Consider the following 26,507-nt stretch of genomic DNA (forward strand, 5'->3'; position numbering starts at 1 on the left):
CATAAAATGTAACAGCATCAAAGAGGTGGGTTACAGTAAAAGTCACCTTGATGTGTATACAAATGAACACAAACTAGTTAAAAACACAAGACAATTTTTTATTGCTCTCTGTTAACAGTGACGATGGTTAAAAACTGCTCAGAGCCTGTCAAAGGTAAACGATAAACAACATTTTCTAGCGTTGACAACGATTTTTAAATTTGTTTTTTTTTAACTCAACTTTCTTACATTCTACATTTTCATGACTTGATGTGAAGTAGAGAGGCCAACATGCTTATAAATAATGGTACAAACTGTACATTATAAAAATGAGTTTTCTCACATCACAAAAGAAAATTCTCAGAAAGTGAAATGAATAAACCTCAGAGTGCTCTATGAATAAGACATAATGACTAACCAAAAAGGAACTAACAAGACTCACAGAAAATGGTGTGGGGATTTAAAGATACTGACCCCTGCTGGTCAAACTGACAGTTAATAACCTGCTGATACAGCAGCAAAGGCAAAAGGTGACACAGGATCACCAAAATGAAAGTAATCTAAGTATTAAAACTTATATCGGAAAGAAAACATCCTGGAATGACTCCAAACATTCACACAATGTCAACATGAAGGACTGAGATTTAAAAAAAAAAAAAAGTCATACAAATATTAACAGAAAGCATACAAAAAAGGAAATTGTTTTTGGTTAGGTTAAAAAGTGGAAGGTTTCCTATAAAATATTGCACTTCCCCCCAAAAAACATCTTAATAATTCACAGTTTGATTGGTCAAAGGCAGAAGTTCCTCTGATTGAGTGTCATATGGCATTTAAAAGTTTTGCAAGTTTAAAGCTTTTTTTCCCCCAGACTATTTTAGTTAATCCAATGAGCCATCCTCACTGGTTAAAAAGGACTGACATCTATGATAGTAAAAACCCTGTTCAATGATACATCACTATAAAAAATGCTTTTGATTCCACTAATAAAAGAGTTCCAACAATGGCAAGATTTCCTCACTCATACTCTGTGTATGCTGCAGGGCCACAGACATACAGGGTACGCCGAGTCCTGATTTCTCCTACAACTTCCTCTCATTAACTAACATAACACTGGTGCAGACTGGACCACATGGTAGTAAGATTCACAGTCTTAAAATAGTTTTACAACCTAAGAGAGGAAAGCGTGGGGAAGAAAGGGAGAGCTGTCAACTAACCTGGAGCAGGAAGAGGAAATGAAGTCACAGTTACAATGTATTTCAAAAGAACGCTGCTGACTTTCCTCGTGTGGACAACGCTTGAACAACGCTTGTTCACGGGATCCTCTTGTCATGAGGCATCATGATTCGAGGGGGGAATGCTCGTTATTGTCCACTAAGGCAGGACTGCCAAAATGACTTAGATCCCTTTTCCCTTGTTCCAGTCCATAATTATGATTCAGCAAATGCTTGTACCAGCACTTGTCCTTGCAGTCACTGAAAGTCACTTAATTTGACCCAAATGCATTTGTCACAGCTTCAATGGGAGCCTCTGCTGATCAGTGCAGACAGACTCATCTTGTCCAGCCTTCTCACAGAGGGCCCAACCAATGAATTTACTGGCAAATTGAGATAAGGGCAAATGCCTTTAAATCCAATGGGTGTACGTTTGTGGCTCAGTTTCTTAAGGTTAGAAAAGGCAGTGGCAAAGTGGAGATTTCACTGGATTTTTGACAGTCCGCTGGCCAGGAGAAGTCTAAAGGGGACGGTGGAGCGTGACACAGTCAGAGGCAGTCTGTGGAGACCTGGAAAAAAAAAAAAAAAAAAAAAAGAAAGGCCATTACATCACACACAATCAGAAGGTGGGTTCCAAACCTGAGAAGCTAAGAAAATAGTGTTTTTAGATGACATGAATGTCTATTAATCACAGAACAAAAGTGAGCTGGGAGGCAATGGGAAATTGCAGGGGAGCTGCCATGGTGCAGAGATGCTATCTGTGCAGTGAGGAAGGGGATTGCGTGTGTGTTGGTGTGTCCATGCTCTGAGCTCTTGTTTGTGTTGGGTGGAGAGGTAGTAGGCGTGTGAGGGGGTCTAGGGCGGTGTGCCTGAATGTCCCCAAGGAGATCTGACTCGACTCTTGTCCCTTTACACTTTCCTGAAATAATTGTATTCGTTCTATCTGAGGAAGAGAGACCAGCCCACAGGGAAATGGGGCCAAAGGTGGGAAAACATACGACACCAATACCTAAGAGCTACAAGTTTAGGCACAACACAAACCCACATGGGCAAATGTACAAAGTTCATTTACTTAAACAAAATAAAATCAGACGAACCAAAGGCACGGATGAGCTCTCTCTGCACTGCCCAGGTGACTGTCTTGATCAGGGAGGCTGAGGTGAGACCAGCAAACAGCATGTTGTACATGAAGACAATGTAGAAGTTCCCAAGCCAGTTATAGCGACCGAAGTCTCCCAGCAGATCGAAGCGTGTGATCCCTGACAGAAAGGAACGGATGCAGAAAAAAAGTATTGTAGTGTTGAATGAACTACTGAACACAGCCTCACATGCACCAAAAGTATCCACGGCATAAAGACGCCCTCTTGTGGCCGTTACTAAAACTACAAGTAAAACGTTAATTCAGTGAATTGTGATTACAAACCAAAAGCTGACATGTCAATGACCAAATCTCAACTTGTGAAAATATATCACTATGCAGGTTATCTATGGGATTTAAATAAACATTGGACCATTGTCTCAGAAGGAAAAGTTTAGTTTTCCTAATCTTTTTTTAAACTACATCATCCACCGTTTCTTGAAATGCTTATTTTATTGCAAACGCAAGTATCTTCTTTTATAAATACACTTTAATATGGGACATTGTACATAAACAGCACAACCAAACAATTAGAGAAAATACATGCAATATCTGCGTCTACTAAAGGTTCCCTCTTTTACACTTTAGACAAAAGAAATATTTAAAGAATTAATTGGTTAAAGGAAACATCACTATGGATCAATAATCATCAATTCAAAGTGAAAAACAAATGCATCTCTAAATTACGTTTATTCTTAATTAAACCAAAATCACAGTGACGCAGACCTTTTCAAAAGCCATTTTTAAAGACTCATTGTCAAATATTGCATGATGATGAAACGTGTGATCAGCAAAGCTGTAGCCTGTTCAGCAATTGTAATTTATGCTGCATCCTTACCAAGTGTGCGTGAAAAGACGGGCAATGCTGAGCTCAGGATGAGCAGCGAAACGCAGTTTGCAATCATCTGAAACCAAAAGATATCGGAGGTGAACTACAAATCACATCATCGCTGGCTGTTTGCCACTGTGAGATAAGACACAACTAAAGGTGAGCCGTCAGGTACCTGTGTGAGGTTGGTGTCCTGTGCACGAGGCATTAGGCTAATGAAGAGAGGAGAGCTATAAAAGCCCACCACGGATGAAACCATCAGGTAGCTGAAGTCATTTTTTAAGGGAAACACTGGGAAAGACGATTCAAATGTGCAGAAATAGAGGGAACTTTCTTTTTTAATATGTGACTTTAGCAGCATGACAACAGGACTCTTGAGTTCACATAGTGAAGGTGAATGTGATAAAAAAAGGATACAAGATGAGGACTACTTGAACTGCAGCGCCCAGTGAGCCGAACATGGAGAAGGAGGCCATCCCCAGGTGAGGGTCCTACAACACATAGAAACAACAAACATCAGTTTACACAGTTGAAAACGTTGCCGTGTCAACACGCAGCATGGAATTTTCTTTTGGCAAAATCCTGACCTCCATCCCTCTGGGCATGGCCGTCTCATCCAGAAGCAACTCCAGCACATTGAAGCAGACCATTAAGACACACATCACCTGAACAGACAGTCATAATGAATTAATAAAAACAATCCCTGAGTTCATAAATCAAGTTTTTAAAAAAGCCTCTTAAGGTGTCAATAAATAAGCCTGTACCGTCAGTGCCAGGAGAACAATCATGGCCAGCGGATAGCCCAAGTTTCTCTGCCATGGTGAGGCTTTCCTACGTGTTTCTGTCAGGGATAAAAACAAACTAGTTAACAGCTGAAAAACATGAGAATGTCATTATTGTTAGACAAGCAGAGCAGAGATCATCCTGCCAAGACAATCTTACCGAGGGCGATGCGTTTGCTCTGGACCGCTTGGTACTCTCTCTTCATTGCTTCCAAATTGAGCTTTACCCAGCATGACGTGCTGCCACCTTTATCCAGAATATAATACACCGTGGAAACAAAACGTCAATGAACCAGCTTGAAAGTGAATTGTCAGGAGAATTGTCATGGTGCTGCACTCACAGTTCAGTTTCCTAGAGAGGGCGTCTTCTTCAAATGTGGTGCAGTTCAAAGTTTCATCGACATCTTCCAACAGCTGAGGGGGATTTAAACGCATCCGTTTTAAAAACAAAACAGTTCACAGCGTCATGAAGACTGCTGATGTAAGGGCAATTCTACATGAAGTTGAAAATATTAAGTTCATGTTACTGGGCGTGTGACTCACCCGTGGTTTGACCAATAGGCTTCCAGTTACACTGAACATTCGGGACAAGCCGAAGGGAGTGCACACTGAGGACAGAACACAAACAGATGGTGGTATGCAAGTTTAATTTGCTCAAGCCTTGAGCTGCTCGTGTTATTGTAATTGAGATATACTCACACAAGAGCAGTAACACTCCAAACAGAGAGATGCCGGAGTATAGGTAGGGAAGGTAATACTCCCACAGGTCTACAAATCAGAAGAGAGTGGAAGCAGCTAAATTAAACCTGTTCAATCAGCTATTCGTTGGGGGATACACTTATTATGCGTGTGACTCACCGTAGAGACTTTTCCTGGCTAAGTTGTCATGGAGGAGGGCTGATGCAACCCACACAATGCCCAGCACGAGCAGAGCCAGCAGCAAGAGCAGCACAACTGCCTCATAAACTCGTGCCATAACCCCCTGCACGGACAAAAAGAGAAGTTCTGTGACCTTCAGGTTCATAGATACATGCGGTCAACTTTAAGTCCTTCAATCATTCAACGTTCTTCAGAGTCGGGAAGAGCCAAGAAATTGTACCTTTCTGGACCCTGCAAACCCTTCAGACTCTGTGAAGAAGTACGCAAAGGGCATGAGGAAGACCAGGGACAGATTGGAGAAAAGGAATACTAGGTTCCACAACCCTAAAAAAAACAAAACAAAACAGAAAGATGTTGGAAATGTTAGTAATCGGTCTAAAACAAACATTCCTCAGATTTCAAATAGCAGTGAAGCATCTTGGTAGTACCCCATGTCAGCCACTGTGAGGGGTAGTCATACCCTGTGCTGTACAGCAGCAGGACTAGACTGGCCATGAAATCCCATTTAGTGAGATTGTGCAACTACTTAAAATGACACAAAACATGCATGACGCTCAGATAGGAGTTACGGATCCGTTTAACTTTTTTTTCTTCATCATTATTGATTCTAAAAGTAAGAAATCAATTGGATGGAAACATTGAATAAAAATCATGTTATTCAATACACATGGAGGGGAAGTGAGGTGGCAAACAATTGGATCTTTTTTATTTATTTATTTAAAGACATGGCAAGGTCACAGACACTGTTCTATAATAGTGATATGTTTGGACACAGGCCTGTAGTGTATTGATTTGGAGCTTGCTACCAGTGATCCTCATTCTATCTGAGCTAGATACAGAGAGTATTCATCTACTGTTTGGTGTTGAGGACTAGTAAGAAAAAAGAAAAGAAAAAAAAAGTACCGTGAATAAGAGATCCATTGAGCCACTGCATGTAGTAGCTCTGTGGGAAGGTGAGCAGCACCTCATTGGACAAAATGGAAATAGGGAGAAGGAGCACAGCGCACACGGCGACAGACAGGGTGAAGGTGCACAACCACAGCCTGGGAGAGAAAGAAAAGAACAGATAACAGTGATGTCATTTGTGAGCTTGGGATTGTATGTGTTGTCTAACAGAACAGCCTGATCAAAGGGGTGGATCTGGATAAGGTAATACAGTGCCAGCGTGTAGGGGCAAAGGGCGCAGTGATACTGGCATGCCTTCATCACAACTAACAAGCAGAAAGAAAGAAAAAAAAAACCGACACAGGCACAAACAAGACCAAGCAATAAATCTACAGCTGAAAGGCCTCAGGGTGCTACACAAGTCAGGTTGACAATGAAATCCCCTCCTCCATTCCCACTGACACTAATCACAGTCAGTGAGGGAACACAGATTCCTGCGGGTCAGTCAATCATTATACGTTCTCACTTACGCAATTTTGTTGACCGTGGCATCCTCAATATCATCTGAAAGAGAGCATAAAAAGAAGGATGTTTACAGCTGGAAGCAGACTTTTTGAGGTCTATGGAGTAAGAAGGGTCAGTAACCACAGACTTAACCAATGTGTTGTCTATAAAAACTGCAACTGATCCAACCTAAAACATAAACCCAAGAGTCAACAGGCAAAGTGTTAAAATGTAAATTTACACTACTCACAGTAAGTTAGGGATATGTTATTTACATGAGTGTTTTTCCTGTTTGCTCTGAATTTTAATGAAATAAGTAATAGTTCCCTCTGATGTTACTATTAATGAATAATAAGAAGCCCCATTTTCATTAGTGCAATATTTATTATCCCAACAATTGAGACCTTAACAAAGAGCACCAAATAGCCAAAATTGACTAAGTCAGTAGTGGGTGTTTCCACCATTTGCCGCAATGACAGCTTGACAGCGACGTCTCATGCTTCTAACTGGCCTCATGATGTTGTCCTGAAGCAATGTGTTCAACTCCTCCACAAGAGCTACATGCAGTGCTGCCAGGTCTGCTGCTAAGCGAGGGAAGAATTGGGGGATGATGATGGCCTCTATGATGTCTCTGAGGTAAGAACATGCAGTGACTGAGCCTTCTACAATCACCAAATCTGTTTTACACTGACTGGTGATGCTTGATGTTGTCCTCACAGTGTCTTGGTGTCAGTAGAGTCACCTGCAACGGTCGTCTGGCATGAAGCCAAAGCGGTGGAGTCGGTTGTGAATGGTTTAAAGATGTATTTTTGGCCTTATGGCATTTATTTGAGAGAGAGAGAGAGATAGTGGACAGAGTCGGAAATCAGGGAGAGAGAGGGGATCGACATGCGGGGAAGGAGCCAAAGGCCGTACGTGAACCCAGACCGCCCGCATTGAGGACTATAGCCTTCATACATGGGGACACGGGTACAGACCACTGCTCCACCAGCGCCCCACCAGCTTTTTGTACCTCCAAAATGTTGACATTGATGCCACATTGAAAAGGGTTGCCTTTTTGTATTTTTTTTGTTATTGGCCCCAACATGTAAGGAAGTGACACAGTGAGACCATTACATGGAAAACAAAAAAAATCACCCTAATGCAATTGCCTCCCTATCCCCAAAAAACACTAAAAGTAAACAAACAACTATGCATGAAACCCACTGAGGACCTCAAAACATCACTAACTTAGTGTGAGTAGTGTATATCAAGTCTGTGTGGTTGTAAGAAAGATAAAAAGATGTTGATGTTTACTGTGTACACAGATAGTGTACATATAGGCAAAGTCTGTAAAGAAGGAGACCCTGAAGAAAAAGTTTCAATGGCCTCAGAGTCTGGTGCTGGGTAGGAACATTTTGTTCAAACAAAACCAAGACCCTATTAAATGACGTGTGCTGAAAAAGAGTGGACTGTTAGGCATACCTAGGGCAAAATGTAACAAGTGTATGTGTTTGTTTGTTAAGAACTAAACAGTATGTACCGCTGTGTGAAAAGCACTGAGCATGATATTGTGACTTCTTTCTGTGCAGGTTCTGCTGTAGTCCTTTTAATAATGATGAAAAGCCTGAGGGTGGAAAACCAGTTCTTTGGCTCCTTAGAGTCAAAAACAACTCTGTCAAAATATTGCACAATCATCATTTAGCTACAGGGCACAACTGCTCTGCTGTTGTTGATGCACAGACATCGGCAGGCTAATGCAAAGCAGGTTTCAAGTCCTTTAATAGAAATAAAAATAAACAAAACAGAGGGCGGGGGGGGGGGGGGGGGCAGTGCTGCAGGTTCCAACCAGAGGGTGGAGATGGTTGCATATCCGACATCTGGTTTGAATAATGTAAGTTATTGGATTTACTATGTAACAGTCTGGCAAGTCAAACTGCAGGACTGTAAATGTATTTAACTTATTTTTATTCCATTGTCTTTAGTTTTAACATCAAAAAAGAGTAAAGAGATCTCCTTTGAGAGGGTTGCATGAACACGGAGGGGGGGGGGGGCTGGTTGTGAGTTACAAGTGTGCTTGTGTTTGTCTTGTAACAACATTCTTCCCTCCACCGTCCAGATCCACAGGGACTCTGCTTGAAGAGGTGGTTACATGTTACGTAACACGCCCTCTGCACCTCTGGACTCTGACAGACAGGGTCCAGGGCTTCAAGTTGAAAACTGCAATCTTAGCACCATGTAAAAACATGGTGACTATGTTTAAATTAATGCAACACAGAACATCACCCCCCCCCCCCCCCCCCACATCTAAAATGTATGTTTGAAGAAATGTTTGCGAAAAGAAAAAAATCTTTTAACAAAGACACACATTCAAACAATCTGCATGCCTGCATGCCTGTCAGCACCTTTAATTCCCCTCCCGGCAGTATTCCACACGCCTGTGATGATTCTCTCTCTCTGTCTCAGAGGAGTCTTTGTGTGGTGCATGTTAATCCTAGAAGAGAATGGATTTAAAACTCACCTGTGACAAACTCTGCAGCCTTCTTAAAGTGGGTCAGGATGAGGTAGGACACAATGTAGAGGCATGTAAACAGGAGTACACAGATCTGCAAAAAGAGGAAGAAACAATTATTTTGTTTCCTCTCAAAGGTTTTTCACTTTGCATAGTTTGAAAACATGACTGAAAAAGCGGGGCTTCTCTTTCCCTCGCTTAAGGAGCTAATTTTTAAAAAAAAAAAAAGAAAAAAAAGAAAAGAAAAAGTCCAGCACTGCTGACAAGCATCACCGTCTTCCCATTGGTTTAACTACAACACATTTGTTTTATAAGAACACTCTGTTTCAGGCAGAAAAAGCAATTAAACAACACAAGCCACACGCTTTTACAGATGCAAACAGCCAAGACCAGTTCCCATTTTGAAAAGGTCAAGAGGGACAGATGGAGTCTGAAGATTACCATTTTATTCAACAAAGAGCGAAATGGGGGACAGTGATAAAGTAGGAGGGATTAAGGGTAGTAAAAGAAGGTTTGATACCAGTGACAGCCCCCACGCTGGGCGCAAAGACCCTTATCTGACATTACACTGAATCTGCCAGCAAATATAGGCTAAACCTAAATTCACTCTGCAATCTGTTGTCTGGCAAAGCTCTCAACATAGACAGAAAATCATCATCTGAGAGTCACTCTGGTTCTTTGCACTTCATTAAGTCTGTGAACACCGAGCAGATGTAAACAAATCAGCAGAAACATCTTACAGAAATCTGAATGCTGAAGTTGTGTTTCAAGAAGAAAAGCACGACACTTGACTGACAGAGGGTGCATGGGCTTCTCTTTCACAGCACACCAAAGTGTTTCAAGGCTCAAGTGATAAAAAAAGAAAAAGAAAAAAGAAAGTAGTAATCATAGTTGTTTGATGGATTAAAAAAAAAAAAAAGACCGACAACGATTCAAAGGTGTCAAGATTGAAATCTTTACTCTGACCGTCAGCAGCTGTGGAGCGGAGGCGGTTGGTTGTAACAAGCAGGCGTCATCACGGCAGCTGAACCGTACTAACAAGCAGGTTTGCAGCCTCGCTCGCCCAAATGAAGATGAAAAAGTTACAGGAATCTTTTTTCAGTCATAATTTATCTCCAGTCTCATTTTGTAAAAGAAATGGAGAGAATCGTATCGTGACTTGAGTGAATCGGGGGGGGCAGTATGTTGGTTTAATAGGATAACATAGGCTCAGAATGGCAAGCTCAGTCAGTGAAAATTTAGTCAGGTCAATATTTAAAGAAGTTGCCCAGACATAACCATGTGGATCTTTTCCACACATAGCCTTCAATGTAAGTATTAGCTCTCAAAAGTACTGAAGAATGAGAGGAATTCAGTTTTTGTTTTAGAGATCATCATGACCCTCAGAGTTTCAGACCTTCAGGGTCACCCAAAGTAATCCACATGAATCCTCTGTGGGTGAACACAGTCTGTGACTCTTAGTGTGTGCATTTATTGAACTGTGGAGAGACCAAGTGCACTGAAGTGTACGACCGACTGTGGCATGGTTTATGTAGCCAGATCACACACATAGATCGAAACTTGTTTCTGCATGGCAGCTCAGAGGAAGCCCAGAAGGGTGACAGGATGTAGCACTGTCCCCATGGTAACAACAACACTATGTTATTCTGGAAAATGACAGAAACGTGATAACATGCTTTAAGGTTGCAAAACCAGCTTGATGTAAATGAGGGCATCATGAGTGCATTGGAATGGATAAGAGTCGTTTCAACAGATGATATACGACAGTAGTGTATAGTTCAATCATGAATGAGGTCGACACAACTAAAGGTCCCATAAGAGACAACTAGGTCATACACAACAAAAGGAACATATCCATTGGATCCCTCATATGGCACCATACGAGAGGCAGAGGTATGAGCTTACCCCTCCTCCTCCTCCTCCCGAACGCTCCCGGAACAAGATGTCGACCCACTTCAGATTTTAAACTAAGTGGAAGAAAAATAAGCCAAAAACTTTGTCTCATTTCTGCTTCTTTTTTTTTTTTTTTTTAAAGGGACCATAGGAGGCTGGTTTCATCGTGCTGCATGTTGCAGTTTTACAAAAGTCGCCTTCCTCAGCCCAAAAGAGACAAACGTATCGTCAAGTCCTGTCGTACCCATTTAACATGGCTACACTGTGCGTGCCCTATACTGACACATACATCCAGCAGACTTTTCATTTCAAACTAACTTTCATGGGGGCGCCGGTAGCCCATGCACAGAGGCACAGTCCTGCCGTGGGCGGCCCGGGTTCGCATCTGGCCTGTGGCAGACTTTTATTTTATTTTTTACATCTTTTGAAAAAGTAATTTTTTTTCTCTGTATACAAATGAATGCTCATTGGTCTCACGCTAACAATCACGGACTGTACAATTAATCAGCTCAGGCTGCAAAATTGTTCAATAATTCAGCCTAATTTAGCGAGAGCATGCCATGGTTAATCCAAGAAAAAGAGAACAAAGGATCTGTATGTGGTGTGAATAAAGATGGAGTGAAAGATTAACACCCATATAGACCACACATATGTGAACACGTGCTCATTGGCAAAGCTGAGAGCTGGCAGCACGTAACAGGCCGTAGAGAAGAGGGTTTAAAGTCTACCCGAATACAGAGAGACATCTCTGCTACAAGCCCACGGGCCAAGAGTTCATTAAAGTGTTTAAGATTCACTGAGCTACCTAAACATCTTTGTGCCGAGTCAAATGCAAAACCATGACCCTCGAATTTTCACTTTTTGCCTAACCTTGCAGTTCCTGTACCATCTCAAGAAGGGAGCTGGAGGTTTGGCACTGGCACAGTAAATCCCCTCAGAATCTCAAGAGGTACTCCCCTCTCTCGGCGTGGCTTGTTTCAGCGGCACCTCGCCTCTTGTCCAACCAAACACGCTCAGATGAAGCACAACTGCCTTTGTTCACAAGTGAGAGGACAGATTCGGTCAAACTATTTGAGATGTTTTAGAGCAGCCAGTAACAACTGAAAATGTTGCACGGGCAAAGCTATCCTAATCCAAGACTAGGCGGCTTCAGAGCGTTTGTTTCAACAGTCGTGATCATTTCACTGGAATGTGAGAACTAATATTTGATCGCTTAGTCGAACAAGATTAGAGCGATGGCAGAGGTGAAACTTTGAGTCTGTATTCTTGTATTTCTGTTCGAGAGAAAAAACAAAACGAATGACTTCATGGACAATGTGCCTCGAGTTTAATCCTCCATCATAACCATTATATAACCTGCTTTAAAATAAAAACACTCCTGAAACTAGAGTCGATCGAAAGCTTGAATAAAAGATCACGTCCCGTGTTAAGATATCTCATTACGTGCTCATGCTGGGTGTTCCATGTATCTATTTATTATGAGCTATTTATGCTGCTGATCATTCATCCTTCTTAATCCCTGTAGGCACAGGGTGCGGGCTCTGGGTGTGAACTCGAGGTGTCCCTGTGTTTACCATCTCGTGTACTCTCAGGTGCTCTTGTTTCACACTGTTTACTACAATGGTCACTAACAGCTCCTGAGTGATGAGCTGGTTGTTATGTGATAAGCCTTTTCTTGTTGTTTGAATGCTGGGCTTAGATGGCGGTTTCATTTAAACACATTTAGAATTGGACAAGAGACATTTTTGACAACCCTTCAAAACTAAAAGAAAAGAAAAAAAATCTGTAACTCAGAAGCAGGAAGTCAAAAACAGTCCTTTTGGTATTTGTTGTCTCAGAGAAGAAGAATTAATTTTAATATTATTCTCATATCCTAAAAGTGTTCCATCCAAAAGATCTTGAGGCAGATTTGGGGCTTTAGGATGCTATGACATAACAAGAAGTAGATTAAAAACTAGCATTCAGTCATGCTTGTTTCATATCGCGTGTATCTGGACATTTCATTTTTACATTTCTATTTTATCGTCATTTGTAAAGCACTTTGTAACCCTGTTTTCAATAGAGCTAGCCTATATAAATCAAGTTTATTATTATGACTTAGATACTCAGAATAGATGTAACTGTTATCTTAGTCTGCCATATTTTACCTTTAGCATCAATCGTCTACAGCGCTATGAAACACCATAACCAAGGGGTGTCCATGAGGGGTGGATTATAAATACATATTCCTGTCTTCCAAACAATCTGATAAATGATCCTCTTATCGTGAATTTAACCAGAGAGATGCAGAGGGCAGCTGACCAGCATGAGAGGGAGCGCTGATTACAGATGGGAGGTCCGAGACCTGTGGTCAGCCAGTGGCTTAAGAAGTGGGGTGTCATCTCATAGTTTCAAGTCTTAAGGGGACAGGAACAAGGATGACAGAAGTGCATCGGAATATAAGCTACAGAAACATTTAACGGCAGCAAGAAGCATCGTGAGATTGTAACTAACCCGTCCTGTGACGCATGAAGTGGATGGATTCATTCAGTCAACAGAAACAACAACCTATTTCGAAATGTGACAGCGTACCATAAAAAAACAAGTAAAGAGAAGAAAAAAAACAATAGTCATGGAGCTCATTCAGTTTCAAAAAGATCACAAACACTATATTGCATCAGATGATTTGACTTTGGATGTAGTCAGTGAAAACAACTTTTCATTTTCTAAAAGGAAAGTTGACGAGTTGGCTCATTGTCATAGCAAGAAAAAAACATTTTAGTTCTACAAATAACGCGTGTGGTTTATTTCTATAAAGTAGATATAGTTTAAAATTCAAATCATAGCCTACATGTCTGCTGGCCCTAATCCACAGTCAGACAGTGTTGAACATCATCACTTAACACTATAATACAATGCAGGCTTTTGTCTTTCTTATCTATGTACAGTTTAGCAGAACCAGGACAAATTGATAAGTCAACCACTGATCCTGAAGTGTGTAGCAAACATGTGTATCATAGTTTGGCTTTGTCCCTTATGGAACATGGTATCAGCAATATCTTTACCAAGATCAAGGGTCCAGATCATAGACTGTAATATTCCTGACTGTACTTTAAAGGGTTAAAGGTCAAGATCTGTGTGCCTTGCTGTCACTGAACAGATCTTTTTTTTTTTTTTTTTTTTAAGTCTGAAGTTCAAATGGCTGTGGGTGTTAAAATGGTCAAATTACTCTGAAAGAACAGCACAAATAAAATGCACGCGTAACAGTGAAGTAAAAGAAGAAAGATAAAGAAGCGTTTTAGAGGAGGAGCTGGTCGTGACTCTGAAGAGGAACATTATTCGCAGATGCTGAGTAGCCTTAAGTAAGCTCCTTGATGTTTCCATGCATGATGACCAGATCATCCATTAAACGTCTGCACCGAGGTTAAACTAAAAGAAAAGTTCAATTAAAACCGTAAAAAACCTGTGAGCCAAGTAAAAAAAACGTGTACAGAGTCTACTTATATCCACTGCTAAACTCCATAGAGACTTACGTCGCTGTCTAAATTTGAGGGATGAACTATTGAAAAAAACAAATAGTTGTCCATACTAGTAGAGAGGATTACTTATGCTGATCAGATGGCTGACTGTATTGTTAGGATCGACCCTCATATGCATATTAACCGACGGTACTTACTATGGTCTCCCTGACACGGTTGTGGAAAAGTTGCTCTCTAACCGACACGTCCTCCGTTTCCATCCTCCAAAAACATAACCGTATCCTCAGGCTTTAAAAGCACTGGAAAGAGTTAAAACATGTTTAAAACTCGTTTCAAAACACGGCTCATTTTTGTAAATCACGCCGTGATTGCGCTGCTCTCCTGCACGGCAGCATGTATGTGGCCGAGCTAGCCGGCTGCTACACACTCAGCTCTGATAAAACACAAACAAGGAGGGGTCTCTAGGGGGCGGGGCTTAAGAAGAAGCAGAAAGGCTGGAGAGCACGACAGGTAGCTGTCAATCATCACTATAATTAATAGTTCAGCGTCATCGTTTTTTTAAGCTACTCATATACAAAGGTGTGTGTGTCGGTGTGTATACATATTTAAAATACCGGGGAGGGTGGTGTAATAAAGGATACAATGTTCATGACGTGTGCAAGTATTTCATTGTTTTTACTGTCTCATGTGTGCCACATACAGGTGAGAAATGAATGGATAGCCTACGCAATCAATTGATAGTTGTGTCTTTTGTCTTTTTTCCCCCACTGGAATTAGAATAAAAACTTACTGTACCTTATTCTGACTGAGAAATCTATTTCTACTTGAGCAGTTCCATTTTATACCACAGGCTGAACTGTAGTTTAGATTTTGTTTTCACAAACTGTCTCCACAATGGTCTCATGTAACACACTTGTTAGGCTACCTTTAAGAAAGCGTTGCAAAATCATATATTTGTTTTACAATAACTGATAACCATCATGTAAGATATCAAATGCTGCTTACACTTCATTACATTATTATTCCGTCATGAAAAAATATAATAAAAGGCCACAACCTTTCAAGGGCAATTTGTCTGCACTTTAAGAACCTTTTTCCTTATAACTAAGTAAACCATTCCTAATACTTTATTTGATTAAAATTGTTTATGTTTACAATTCCATCTTCTTTCTCAGACAGATGAAGGTTTTTAAGCGCTACCTAACACACCTACTATCTCTTTAAGACAGTTTTCTTGCTTCATCAGTTCACATGAGCAAGGGAACTACACGTTGATGAGCTTCAAGAATTGACGTTGTCGTATAATTTCATGATCCAAAGTCCAACTGTTGCAACAACATGCACCCATTGCAATACGGAAAGGATTGGAAAGGATTACTCGGTTATAAGGATTGAAATTATGTTCCCAGTAAGTAACATGCTATTTTTACACAAACCAGATCTAAGATGTATTTTAAAACAAAGATTGAACAATAATTATTTGGTATTCTTAGGGATTGGATTTTTGAGAAAGATCTGACATCTTAGTTTGTTACATGTTTTGTCTAAAAAAAGTAATGACTGAACTATAATATCCTACTATGTTTTGTATCACGCAATGACTCAAAATGACAATGTCAGTAAATGAGAGATGAGATAAATCCCTCTTATATAAGATATTACTTAACCGACAGAGTGGATCATAGAGATTAAAAATCCCTGGCAAAGGTACTAGCAGCCTGCAGAGCTTCAACAAGAAGGACAAATACACTATAATAATCTAATAAAACAGACAGTTAGATGAACTTGCATTATTAAACATGCAGGTTCCATGTTTTTGTAAAGAACCAACAAATACAGAGGATTTTGCTGGGTGAACGTGAGGAAGCTATAGGCGAAAAAGCATTATTTGCTCACAAAAAAAATAGAAAAAAGTTTTTTCAGAGTTCCACAGATTTCTGATTTATTTTACATAAAGTTTTGTGTTAAGTTTAAACTGAATTCTTCCGTTTTATTGCAGGTAACGATGACTTCTAAATACCTTTAGAAGGACTGATCCACACAAGCCAAAGGATGGCAAAAAGTGTAATGGTGGCCTACTTTTTGTGGGCAGCAGGTGGGCCTTTGGGGCTTCACCATTTGTATTTAGGAAGAGACGGCCATGCTCTGTTGTGGATGCTAACCATTGGTGGATTTGGGTTTGGCTGGGTCAGAGAGATCACACGTATTCCTGCGTATGTTGGAGAGGTCAATCAAGATGTAGAGAAAGAAAGAAGAAGAGTTCCATCTGTAGGCCCTGTCAGATTTGTTGGACAGGTGTGTGTTGGGATCTACTTTGGCATGGTAGCTGTGATCGGACTTAACTCCCTCAAGTTCTTCTACCTGATCGTTCTGCCTCTATGTGTGGGTGCAGGGGTGCACCTGGTGTCCAGCATTGGCCAGCAGACCTCTGATCTCCAAAAAACGTTGACTACTTGTCTCGTAACCTCTCCAATATTCTATGGTAGCTCCTTTTCACCTCTCCCTATAAGCCTGGCTGCCAGTGTGACTGCAGCAAAGTATCGCAGGTTCAAACCTCCACAAAGACCTGGGTCAACACAGGAACTAGGTAAGATCACACTAATATGACAACAACGCCTTGATAGTTCACTGGTCTGAATGTAAAACATTGAAAGGTTTGAACAGGCTTGCTCATACAACATTGTGTCTTTCATCCAGGTCCAAGGCTTTACAGGCTTGGTTTAGCCTGGCTGGCCTTCTCTGCTCCTCTGGGTTACTGTATTTTCCATAACACAACAGCCACACTGTACTACCTGTCTGACTGTTTTGCGGCATTACTCGACATTTTTTGGTTTCTTCCTTGGCTCAGAGGTGTATTGGAGTACATACTTTTAATGCCATATCGGATATTGTGCGTTATTACTGGAGGAGGGCACTATGAAGAAGCCTGGAGGAAAGTACTGAACATACTGCTCAAAGAATACACTGAGAAGGAAAAAGAGGCACTTCAGGCAAGCAATCTCATATCTCTGGAAAGGAAATAAAAGTGATATGATACTGTACATCAGAACATTTTCAACAAGTCATTCCAAATATTTTACGTGATGTGTTTATGTTGCAGGTATTTTCCCTGGAAGTAGAGGCCTCTCTTGAAGAGATAACCCACAGCTACAGGGAGCAAGCAAAAAAATGGCACCCAGACCACAATCCAAGCAAGGATGCTGAGGAAATGTTTTTGAGGGTCCAAGAGGCTTATGAGATCCTTCTTCAACACCACAAACCTCGTCGATTCAAATAGTTTCCCTTCATTGTTTACTGAATGGTTGCTTAACAGTGAGACTCTGCATTGTTTTCTCAGTCATTATTTTTTTTAGGACATTTTAATCACGATCATTGACTTGCATGTGTTTTAGACAACTGAAGACAGTTTGAGTTGCTGCTTGTCAGAGTTGGTGTCAAACAGAAGTTTGCTGCCACCCTGTGGTGCTACAGCTGTACTATCATCACAAACAATTCCGTCACAACATTTTTTACATTTTAATGTCTGCTTGCTATTGAAACGCTAAACTACCTCTTCAAACATCTAGGCCTGTCTGTTTAGTCTACACTAGCAATGCTGCAGAATTTAATTATTGATATAGGCCTATGTCAATAACAGTGTAATAAAGGTTAAAAAAAAAAAAACAGAAAAGAAAAAGAGGGCAAATATCAAAAATAACCGCAGACTGCACTGTCATTTAGCACTTGTGGATGAGGACTTCACCATTAACATGACGTAGGCCTATGGTTTCACCTAATATACCTTGCGAACAGCCTTTAGGCTATTTTCAATAAAGTTATTCCTGCACAGTATTTTAAAACGTGTTCTTCTATTGGCTATAAGAGTACATTTCATCACATTTCTACCACCTGTTCCCGCAGCTGACATGCATCGATGCATTCGACAATCACTGAATCTGGAGCTCTGTTGTACAATTATTCGGTCTGTATCCCAGCATGGGCCCGGAAGTTGTTTGGGATTCCCAGGTAAAAAAAAAAAAAAAAAAAAAAAAATAAAAAAAATCCCGGAGATGCTGTCGTCGCCTGGGAAAACAAACAGCTATCCAGACAATTAAAAAAAGAAAACACCAGTCGGTCGTCAGATAGGGAAGAGGCTCGTGGACTTCTCCGCAACGCTTGGTAAGAGCATCCATTTCTTCAAATGTGAAAGTACAGCATGTTTTTGAGTAGTTGGTCGGGTGAATGCCATTTGTCGTGTGGTCGGGTGCCATAGCAACGGCTCGTGAGAAACATTGTACAGCTCAGGCCCTTTGACGTGCTCGATGTTGGGTGACAGCAGCGGTTCATGCGGATAATGTGGACAGTGGCAACTCCTGCAACAAATTTGTCCGTTATGTCTCGCCGCCGTCTGGACCTTCTGTTTGGGGCTATATGAAAGCTCATTTCCCCCGGAGCAGCTAAACCAAGCAGCCACTTATTAAATAGCCAGACAATCTGGAGAGTTTATGAAATATAACGATGTGTGTTTCACTGCACGTTGGACATATCGGGAACTAGAAATTGTCTGGTGTGCGTTTTTTTTTTAATCGCCGTGCCCTTGTTTGACTGGCGCGTCTCCCGTCTGCAGCAGAGCCTGTTGCTCCCATGCGCGGCTAATGCCAGGATATTAATTTTCCCTGCGAGGTGTCGTCTCCGCCCCCCCCCCCCCCCCCCCCCCCCTCCCTCTATTCCCCCTCTCCAGACTCCGCTGTCCATTGTTGTCATCCATTAGAGCTAAAGGGGCAGCAATGTACAGCTTGAAATCAAAAGGAGCCCTATATTAAAATATGGTCACATAAAATATATTGTAGGGTATGTCTTCAAATGCTGTAAGGCAGCACCTGTGTGTCAGTTAATGTGGAGGTAACCTCACGTAACCTGTTGTGAATTGTTTAATAATAAGGCAAATTGATCAGACTATTTGTCTATTAGCAAGGCCTGCTTATTTAAGAGCGTGGCTTAACAAAATAGGAAAACATAATAACATATAGCCTATAATGTAATACAATATATCAGATAAATATGATCATTAAAAATAAAACAAAAAAAGACAGATTAGAAGGCTACTCATTCCGCTATAGCCTACACATGCCGACAATAAACTTATTTATTTATTTTATTTTCCATTCTAATGCTTTCTTTGCAGCGGAAATAATAGTTATTTGTCAAGTTCGACTTTAAGGTGAGGATCTTTACAATGTGTCGTTTTGGCGTCCCCTGCAGATAAAGTAGTAGGCTGTGTTACCTTTCTGCTATTTTTTTTCTTTGTGCTGTCGGACTATGGTTTTAACGTAACAAAAAATCTCCACCTGCTTTATGTTGACATCATTTTAGTCTGTTTCATAACCCTCTCACAGTAGCTTTAAGCTGAACTTAAACGAAACTCATGCTTGATAATAAACGTTATTGAGGTTATCTTAGGTTTTCCACCGCAGAGCATTCGTGGGGGCATTGCACTATATTTCCTTTCAGAAAAAAAAGTTCCAGTAATTCTCTTCAACTTAGTCTAAACTCCTCCTCCAAACCCTGGGCTTTAACTTTTCACACATGTGAAGAAGAACTGACAATTAATCAGTCTGAGCTGAGGCAAATCTGTGTTTGTCTAGTCTAGAGTCTTAAACCAACAAACACATGGTGAGTAAACAGTTAGTTTAAAAGTTAAATTAAGTTAAATGTTTACTTGCAATTTGTATGTTTAGTTATTGAGATAATTTGACTTTTGTGATGATAGTGAAGGAATAATTTTGAAGATTATAAATCATTTTTATAGGCATCTGGTGACAGAATGAATGCTGACGACTGCAATGGATGCCCATTTGCACAAGGTCAGTTAAACATCAAAAAGAAAAACAGCTGTATATTCGTCGATGAGTTACCAGACTTAAATGTTTACTTTAATAACGTGGGCATATTTGTTCTTCAGGTAATGAAGGAGAGTCGTCAACAGAACAGGACTTTTATGGCGGACTGCAGGGCCCTTCAGCAAGATCACCAAACAGTCAGCAGTCCTCACCTCACCGCTCTCTTAGTGGTCAGTTTTAATTTCTTTGTTTCTCTGTGGCTACACAGTCGAGAATTCTTGATTAAATGTAATATTAAAGTAAATGTATTTTCCCACTATATACAGCAAACTCCATCAAGGTTGAGCTTTGTGGCGATGATGAGTTACCAGGTGCTCCTCAGGCAGGAAACAGAGAGGCTGTGGGGGACGAGAGCGGGAGGGACGACAGTGGGGACCCCATGGAAGAAGGGGGCACAGACTATGCTGCAGCTGAAGGGGACGGAGCGAGCATCTACACTGAGGTTGTCAGTCCAGACCCTGCTGGACAATGTTGTGTAAAATCCGGGTGGAACGCACCTGGACCTATCCGGTTGCCCAATGGGAAGCTCCAGTGTGAGGTGTGCGGAATGATCTGCATCGGTCCCAATGTTCTCATGGTGCACAAGCGAAGCCACACAGGTGAGAACAAGAACACTGCAGATTTAAAAAAAGTATACATTTTAAAGTCCATGACTAAAAGGCTATATTTCTAATTTATCCATCCAGGTGAGAGGCCGTTCCAGTGTAACCAGTGCGGAGCTTCCTTCACTCAAAAGGGTAACTTATTGCGCCACATCAAGCTGCATTCAGGAGAGAAGCCTTTTAAATGTCCTGTTTGTAACTACGCCTGTCGTCGGAGGGATGCCCTGGCTGGACATTTACGCACACATTCAGGTAAATTAGAAAAAACTGCAATAAAATATTATTCCTTATGATGATTCTAAATAAATATATTAATACACAATGGTATGGGTTAACTGTGGGGATAATAAGGGTTCATATCTGGCTTCCGTGAAGCTCAGGAGAAAATAGGTCTTTTCACGACATTGTACAGTAAAGTGACAAAATACAAAAGTTGAAAACAGGAAATCCTGTTTATGTTTTTAAAAGTTGAACACAATACCAGGTGTTCACATACAGACCCAGTACTGCAGGTCTTTGGTAGATCTCAGCAGATCTCACAGATTCATTTTCGAAGAAAAGATTCTAACCAATTCTTATTTCGGCGAAATTGACGTCAGTCGCTCAGACAAATAAAGAAGATGAACCGTTGCGGTGAAGAGCAATACGTTTTTCTGGTGAGCTACAAACTACTTTCCCATCAATGGGGAAATCCATTATCTCAAACCTAAAGTAAACCATTTTTTGTTCTCCCACATCTGTTTAAATGACCGTCGCCTTTATATTCTATCAACGGGACCCTTCATATATAGGGTGAGGTGTTTTTGTAGATTTGTGTCTCTGAATAAATCATTGAAATATTTTTCTCTTAATTCCAGTGTCTTCTCCTACAGTGGGAAAACCTTTCAAGTGCACCTTCTGCAGTCGCAGCTACAAACAACAGAGCACACTGGAGGAACATCTGGAGCGCTGCCACAGTTATCTAAACAGTCTGGACCACAAGGCAGCAAACAACACACTGATAGCACATGGTAACCATCACACCTTTTATACACAATTACACATTCCTACTACTATATTTAAAGCTCCTGTAAGGAGTTTGAAATTAATACAGATGCCTCGGTATAAGCAACAAAAGTAAGCTAGACTCTGAGAAAGAATATTGATAATTTTTAAACCTTTTTTTTTTAACTAAAGAAGCTGCGGGGGGTAGGTGTCAGAGAAGATTTCACTTTTGAATCATACTTTTTCAAATTATTTTTAAGGTTCATAACTTCCCGTAAGTAGGGCTTCTTAAAAATCTCAGACATCTTCATTTAAAATGTCCACGAAGAAATAAGATGTATACTTTGTTCACAGAGGGTTTCAAAAGTGCCATTAACCAGGAGTTCCCCACAGGAGCTTTAATAATAAACTAAATAATGCAATTTAATATATAATGTGCAAGTCAAGGTGATGTCTGTTTGCAGGTGAAGAGTCAGTAAAAATGGAAGCTAAACCTGTCCTAAAGCCTTCCAATGACAAAATCCAGTTTGTGGACAGACTGGCTGTTAGCATCACAAAACGCAAGAGGTCAACACCACAGAAGTTTTTGGGTGAGTATAATTTAACAAGACAAGCCATGTTATTGATACAAGGGGTGCTTGAACATATATTCCACTACTCTATTTTCTATTTTCTCATTGGAATCTTTTTCATGACATCATCAAACCTTTGTCAAACATGTGTCAAATAGTGCAATTTGGAGACAGATTAAGTCAATCCAGGAGACCTTTATAAATGATACATTCTTTTCATAGGTGAAAAGCAAATTCACCTTGACCTACCTGAAGCACCTTATGAGTTGTCGTCTGGCTCTGAGAAGGAAGGGGACGTCATGAGCTCTCAGTCTGCTGGAGACCCCTCAGAGCTGGCTGGCTCACATCTCCAAGGCAGCAGAGTTAAAGGGGAGAACAATGACCCGCCTGCACTGTCACAACTCCATCCCGCTTTCCTGTCGGAGTATCGCACAGTCATGGGCTCCATCAACAGCAATGTGGCTCTTCATGGCTCCCGAGCCCATGGTGGTGGTGGGCCAGCAGCGGTAATGCCTTTTGAAGTTGCTGGTGTAGGGCGCGGCAATCAACCCTCAGTGCACAGCCATACCACCTCTCCCAATGGCTGCCCTGACTCTACAGACACAGAGAGCACAGCAGAAGAGCAGAGCACAAGGGCAACTGCCCCGACAAGTACCTCCAACAACCACCACCTCCACTACCAAACCCCAGCACTGCCACGCAGCCATCCCAACTCAAGCCCCAGCAAGGCCAAAGACTTGGATCCTGAGTGGGAGAGAGCACGTCCTATGCCCACCACCATGAGAAAGAGGGGCTCTGGGTCCCAACTCTCTTCCAGAGAGACTGTGCAGGTGTTAGACAGGGACGGCCGACCTGTGCGCTCTTTCCACTGCCATTACTGTCGCATACTCTTCCTGGACCACGTCATGTTCACCATCCACATGGGCTGCCACGGCTTTCGCCAACCGTTTGAGTGCAACATCTGCGGCCACCGCAGCCAGGACCGCTACGAGTTTTCATCACACATCAGCCGTGGGGAGCATCAGGTGGGCTGAGGAGAAGGGTCTGAGATCAGGGGAGGTGAGGAGGGGTGACTGCTGCTCCGGTTCATGTTTGTTCTGCACCAGATCAGTTGCTTTTAATCCACAGTGTAATTATAGTTGGTTTATTTTAAGAATATGTATCAAACTAAAGCAGACGACCTTTTCACTGCAACAGTTAAAATTAAGATGAGACAAATTACAATCGATGATCGATTGCACTCCCTTATCGAATCATTCAGCAAAACGACTTGTTTTGCTATAAAAGTGCCTTCTTTGGGGATTTCCTCTTAACTTTAAAAAAAAAAAAAAACTGGAGGGAGACTGGTGCTTCAAAATCTTAACTAGCCATCCTTTGCTAAGTGATACACAGTAGTTAGCACTTGTAAGAAGTCGTCTGGCGCAGGCAGTTAAGAATGTTAAGAATTATATGGTATGTTTAGTATGCACTGAGAGCTTTTGGGGGGGGGGGGGGTTGTTGCAATTAAAAAGAGTATTTTGTGTGGTGTGTCAATCAGGTAAGATTAATATGCACTGAGAGATTTGTGCCTCTGGGTTCAGGAGGAACTTTGGTCACAGACGAGCACAGAAATGGATTGCCTTAACTCTTACAGTAGCACACTGTTGTAGGAAAACATTGTTTACAGCCTGGTGGAGCCATGTGTGAAGATAAAATATTTGCAGCTGCACAGTGAGACAGGACTTAAGAACATTTTGAAGGTAAGACACTTGAAGTGGTGAACTGGGGCGTTTATGTTAAGTTTTGGATTGTAAAGCGAGCCTTAGAGAGCTGGTGCAGAACAGACCATGAGCTATGTAGTGTACAGTAAGAGCTGAGCTTATTTGCCCTGGGTGCTTTACCTAGTCGGGATTTCAATTTTTAGGTTCCCTGCTTTTACATGAACACCCTTGCATAAGCACTTACAGTATTGGCTTTACTTTTATTTTCTGTAACTGTTCTACTGCACTGATAAATCGCACAATACTCACAATAGTTGATCTTTTGATTTGCAACACCAGTGTAATTTTAACGGAGCCGGCCTTCTGTTAAATACAGCATTGCACTGGTTCTGCAGCCTTCACTCAAACGTGCTTCAGTGTTTGACTAAAATATATTTTGTGTGTATTTATTTGTGATTTCAGACTCAGCAGTCTAAGTTGAGATTTAAAAAAAAAAACAGCATCATGTAAGTGAACTAACAAAATAATGATTTAAAATGACTCTTCAAATCAGTTTGGATCAGTTCAATTATCCCTTGTGATTATCTATTTCGTGTTGTTTGTTTCAGCCTTTGGTGTATTTAATCAGCTATATTCCAAATCTTTTCCTGCATATTCCTCGAGTCCATGAAATGTTACCTCCTGCTTCTTTATAGCACCCAAAAACCTTATTGCTACGGTACGTTGAGTTATCTGATGATGTTAATATTGGGAACAAGAATGAGACCAAACTCAGTATTCTTACTTGTTATTGTGGGTTTGCTGCTTCACTGTTTAAATTCATTTCCTTTCATTGCAGGCAAAAATATACTTGAACTGTTTTGAGCAAAGCTATTTAAAAATGCACTTGGTTTGATAAGTAAAGGTGTGTGTGTATGTGTGAATGGAATATAGCATGTGTGCTCGTCGTTTTCTGCTTTTCCCTGAATTGTGAATTATTTTTTGAAATGTGAAGTTAATTCAACAAGTGGAAATGAGGCATGGGTTTTTGTCTCCCTGCGTGGACTTTTCAACGTTTCAATGATATTTTGTGAATGACGTAACATGACAAAACACTTTACCTCAAAGTTAAAGATGTTAAACTGCCTCATTACTGTATTTCAAAAACTCATTTTGCTTTTTCCAAGATGTTCTTGCAGTTATCAATGCGTGCCCCTTGATATTCTCAAAACTTTTTACTGTCAATAAAGTTACGTTTATTGTAAAAGTGTTGTTGTCTCGTTTCAATATGTTAAAAACATCAAGAGTACCAGTGAGTTTCATGAATTTACATATTTGAGTGAAAATACGAAACTCAAGTAGCCTGGGCACTTAAAGAAATATTTAAGTATGTATTTCAAATAATAACAATTTTTCAATTCCACATTAATAAAGGAGGGACGTTACCATTAACTCGTGCCTGGAAAAAAATTGCAAAATACAATCATTTTATGTATGTAATTGTAACTCATTTAAATTCAACCATATCTGTCCATGACAGGAATTCAAATTTAAGATCGGCATCATATTTTTAGTTAACTGTTAAGTGGGGGGTGTTTCTGGTGTTCAAAGAAGAAATTGGGTTTTTTTCTCTTTCTATTTGGGTATAAGTTTAATAGGCTACAAAGTATTCATTACCTTTACATGTAAATGTCATTTCTTTAACCTCAGTAAATCACATTCCCTTTTCAGTTCACAACATACACTTGGCTCCTTTCCAAATATAGCCCCCACTGCTATAAGATGTCTAACACAGATGTATTACAGCTACACAGACCTAAAAGAAGAATTACCCTAAAATAGTTGATAGATTAAAACAGTATACACAAAAAAATACCAAGATGAATGAATCAATGAAAGGTCATATTAACATCAACAAAGACAACAGCCTTTATTATAGTACGTGCCTGTTTGTATGAACCCTGGAGACAAGACACCCTGTTATTACAACACTGATGAATTCACAACAGTTACATTTAAGCTGCAATGTAAATATGTTAGTTCAGCACATGGATCAAAAATAGCAATTCATTGGTGTTGCCAGGGAATCTCATAATTCATCACAGCTCTGAAAAACATTAGATGTATTTAAATGTGTAGTGTTGGGTTTTTTTCCATCTTGCCACTTAAAATTTTGAAGTGTATTTTTTCTGTTTGAAATAAATGATTGAACCACTTTGATTAAAAAGAACAACACAACATTGAGATGACAGACTGTAGCTAAGTTCAGGAAATAAGGGTTTAAAAGATGAAAGAAAAACTATTTCAATAATCACAAATTAATAAGACATAATAACTGTCTGTCTGTGGAGACAAACATGAAAGGAAAATTTCAATACCTATTTTCCTTTATATAGATTTTTAATTCAGTAACTTAAAAATGTGTATATGCTCAATTCCCAAAGAATACACCGTTTAAAATGGAAAATGTACTTTGTAAAACCATAAAGTATCTGTAAAATGACATTCTATGATAAAAAAAAGTTAAGACTTTAGTGATACAGGCAACAGCGAGAAACACATTTCAAGTATGAGAAATGGAAAAAACAATGATGAGAAGCACAAAAATAAAACTATGCCTTCTTTGACCTTTTGTCATGTCTGACAGACTTCTGCTGTGTCTGCTTGAGGTATGTTTGACCTTTTTTCCCCTTTTGCAGTGGTAGATGTTATCATTCTTCTCCCTCACAAATTACAGATTCC

The 26,507-nt window shown here is 40.5% G+C and overlaps 3 protein-coding genes across 5 annotated transcripts; 2 read left to right on the forward strand and 1 right to left on the reverse strand.

Annotated features, from left to right (window-relative positions):
- Positions 1–77: 77 nt before the first annotated feature.
- lmbr1l (limb development membrane protein 1-like) lies at positions 78–14,504 on the reverse strand. 2 transcript variants are annotated; one of them, XM_079359751.1, is made up of 17 exons: positions 14,247–14,504; positions 8,708–8,792; positions 6,234–6,267; positions 5,722–5,861; positions 5,039–5,142; positions 4,798–4,921; positions 4,639–4,707; positions 4,483–4,547; positions 4,281–4,353; positions 4,100–4,186; positions 3,922–3,998; positions 3,745–3,822; positions 3,575–3,648; positions 3,333–3,423; positions 3,167–3,233; positions 2,288–2,449; positions 78–1,759 (listed from the first exon to the last, which is right to left on the reverse strand). In XM_079359751.1, exons 1-17 carry the CDS (start codon positions 14,307–14,309, stop codon positions 1,674–1,676), a joined length of 1,479 nt encoding a protein of 492 aa, XP_079215877.1. In that variant the 5' UTR covers positions 14,310–14,504; the 3' UTR covers positions 78–1,673. The 2 variants fall into 2 exon arrangements, with proteins under 2 accessions (XP_079215877.1, XP_079215878.1); XM_079359752.1 differs by lacking the exons at positions 5,722–5,861; positions 14,247–14,504 and having other exon boundaries at positions 8,708–8,748.
- Positions 14,505–15,382: 878 nt separating this feature from the next.
- On the forward strand, positions 15,383–17,880 carry dnajc22 (DnaJ (Hsp40) homolog, subfamily C, member 22). The gene is made up of 4 exons (XM_079359953.1): positions 15,383–15,457; positions 16,049–16,636; positions 16,747–17,039; positions 17,150–17,880. Exons 2-4 carry the CDS (start codon positions 16,102–16,104, stop codon positions 17,324–17,326), a joined length of 1,005 nt encoding a protein of 334 aa, XP_079216079.1. The 5' UTR covers positions 15,383–15,457; positions 16,049–16,101; the 3' UTR covers positions 17,327–17,880.
- Positions 17,881–17,987: 107 nt separating this feature from the next.
- On the forward strand, positions 17,988–24,998 carry ikzf4 (IKAROS family zinc finger 4). Of its 2 annotated transcripts, none has more exons than XM_079359951.1 (8): positions 17,988–18,207; positions 19,838–19,892; positions 19,991–20,098; positions 20,195–20,527; positions 20,615–20,782; positions 21,388–21,540; positions 21,979–22,104; positions 22,309–24,998. In XM_079359951.1, the coding sequence occupies exons 2-8, from the start codon at positions 19,853–19,855 to the stop codon at positions 23,118–23,120; spliced, it is 1,740 nt and encodes a 579-aa protein (XP_079216077.1). In that variant the 5' UTR covers positions 17,988–18,207; positions 19,838–19,852; the 3' UTR covers positions 23,121–24,998. The 2 variants fall into 2 exon arrangements, with proteins under 2 accessions (XP_079216077.1, XP_079216078.1); XM_079359952.1 differs by having other exon boundaries at positions 21,403–21,540.
- Positions 24,999–26,507: the final 1,509 nt, after the last annotated feature.

Source organism: Symphodus melops, assembly GCF_947650265.1.
Source record: "Symphodus melops genome assembly, chromosome: 13".
Taxonomy (NCBI): Eukaryota; Metazoa; Chordata; class Actinopteri; order Labriformes; family Labridae; genus Symphodus; species Symphodus melops.

Bases quoted from the DNA above. Each gene is read 5' to 3' on its own strand.
- lmbr1l (XM_079359751.1), bottom strand. From the start codon at position 14,309: ATGGAAACGGAGGACGTGTCGGTTAGAGAGCAACTTTTCCACAACCGT. The intron at 4,708-4,797 runs GTGAGTCACACG...TCTGATTTGTAG, and splicing joins AGCCAGGAAAAGTCTCTACG to ACCTGTGGGAGTATTACCTT. The intron at 3,999-4,099 runs GTAAGATTGTCT...TATCCCTGACAG, and splicing joins GAGCAAACGCATCGCCCTCG to AAACACGTAGGAAAGCCTCA.
- dnajc22 (XM_079359953.1), top strand. From the start codon at position 16,102: ATGGCAAAAAGTGTAATGGTGGCCTACTTTTTGTGGGCAGCAGGTGGG. The intron at 16,637-16,746 runs GTAAGATCACAC...TCTTTCATCCAG, and splicing joins TGGGTCAACACAGGAACTAG to GTCCAAGGCTTTACAGGCTT. The intron at 17,040-17,149 runs GCAAGCAATCTC...TTTATGTTGCAG, and splicing joins AGGAAAAAGAGGCACTTCAG to GTATTTTCCCTGGAAGTAGA.
- ikzf4 (XM_079359951.1), top strand. From the start codon at position 19,853: ATGAATGCTGACGACTGCAATGGATGCCCATTTGCACAAG. The intron at 20,099-20,194 runs GTCAGTTTTAAT...CACTATATACAG, and splicing joins ACCTCACCGCTCTCTTAGTG to CAAACTCCATCAAGGTTGAG. The intron at 20,528-20,614 runs GTGAGAACAAGA...TTATCCATCCAG, and splicing joins GCACAAGCGAAGCCACACAG to GTGAGAGGCCGTTCCAGTGT.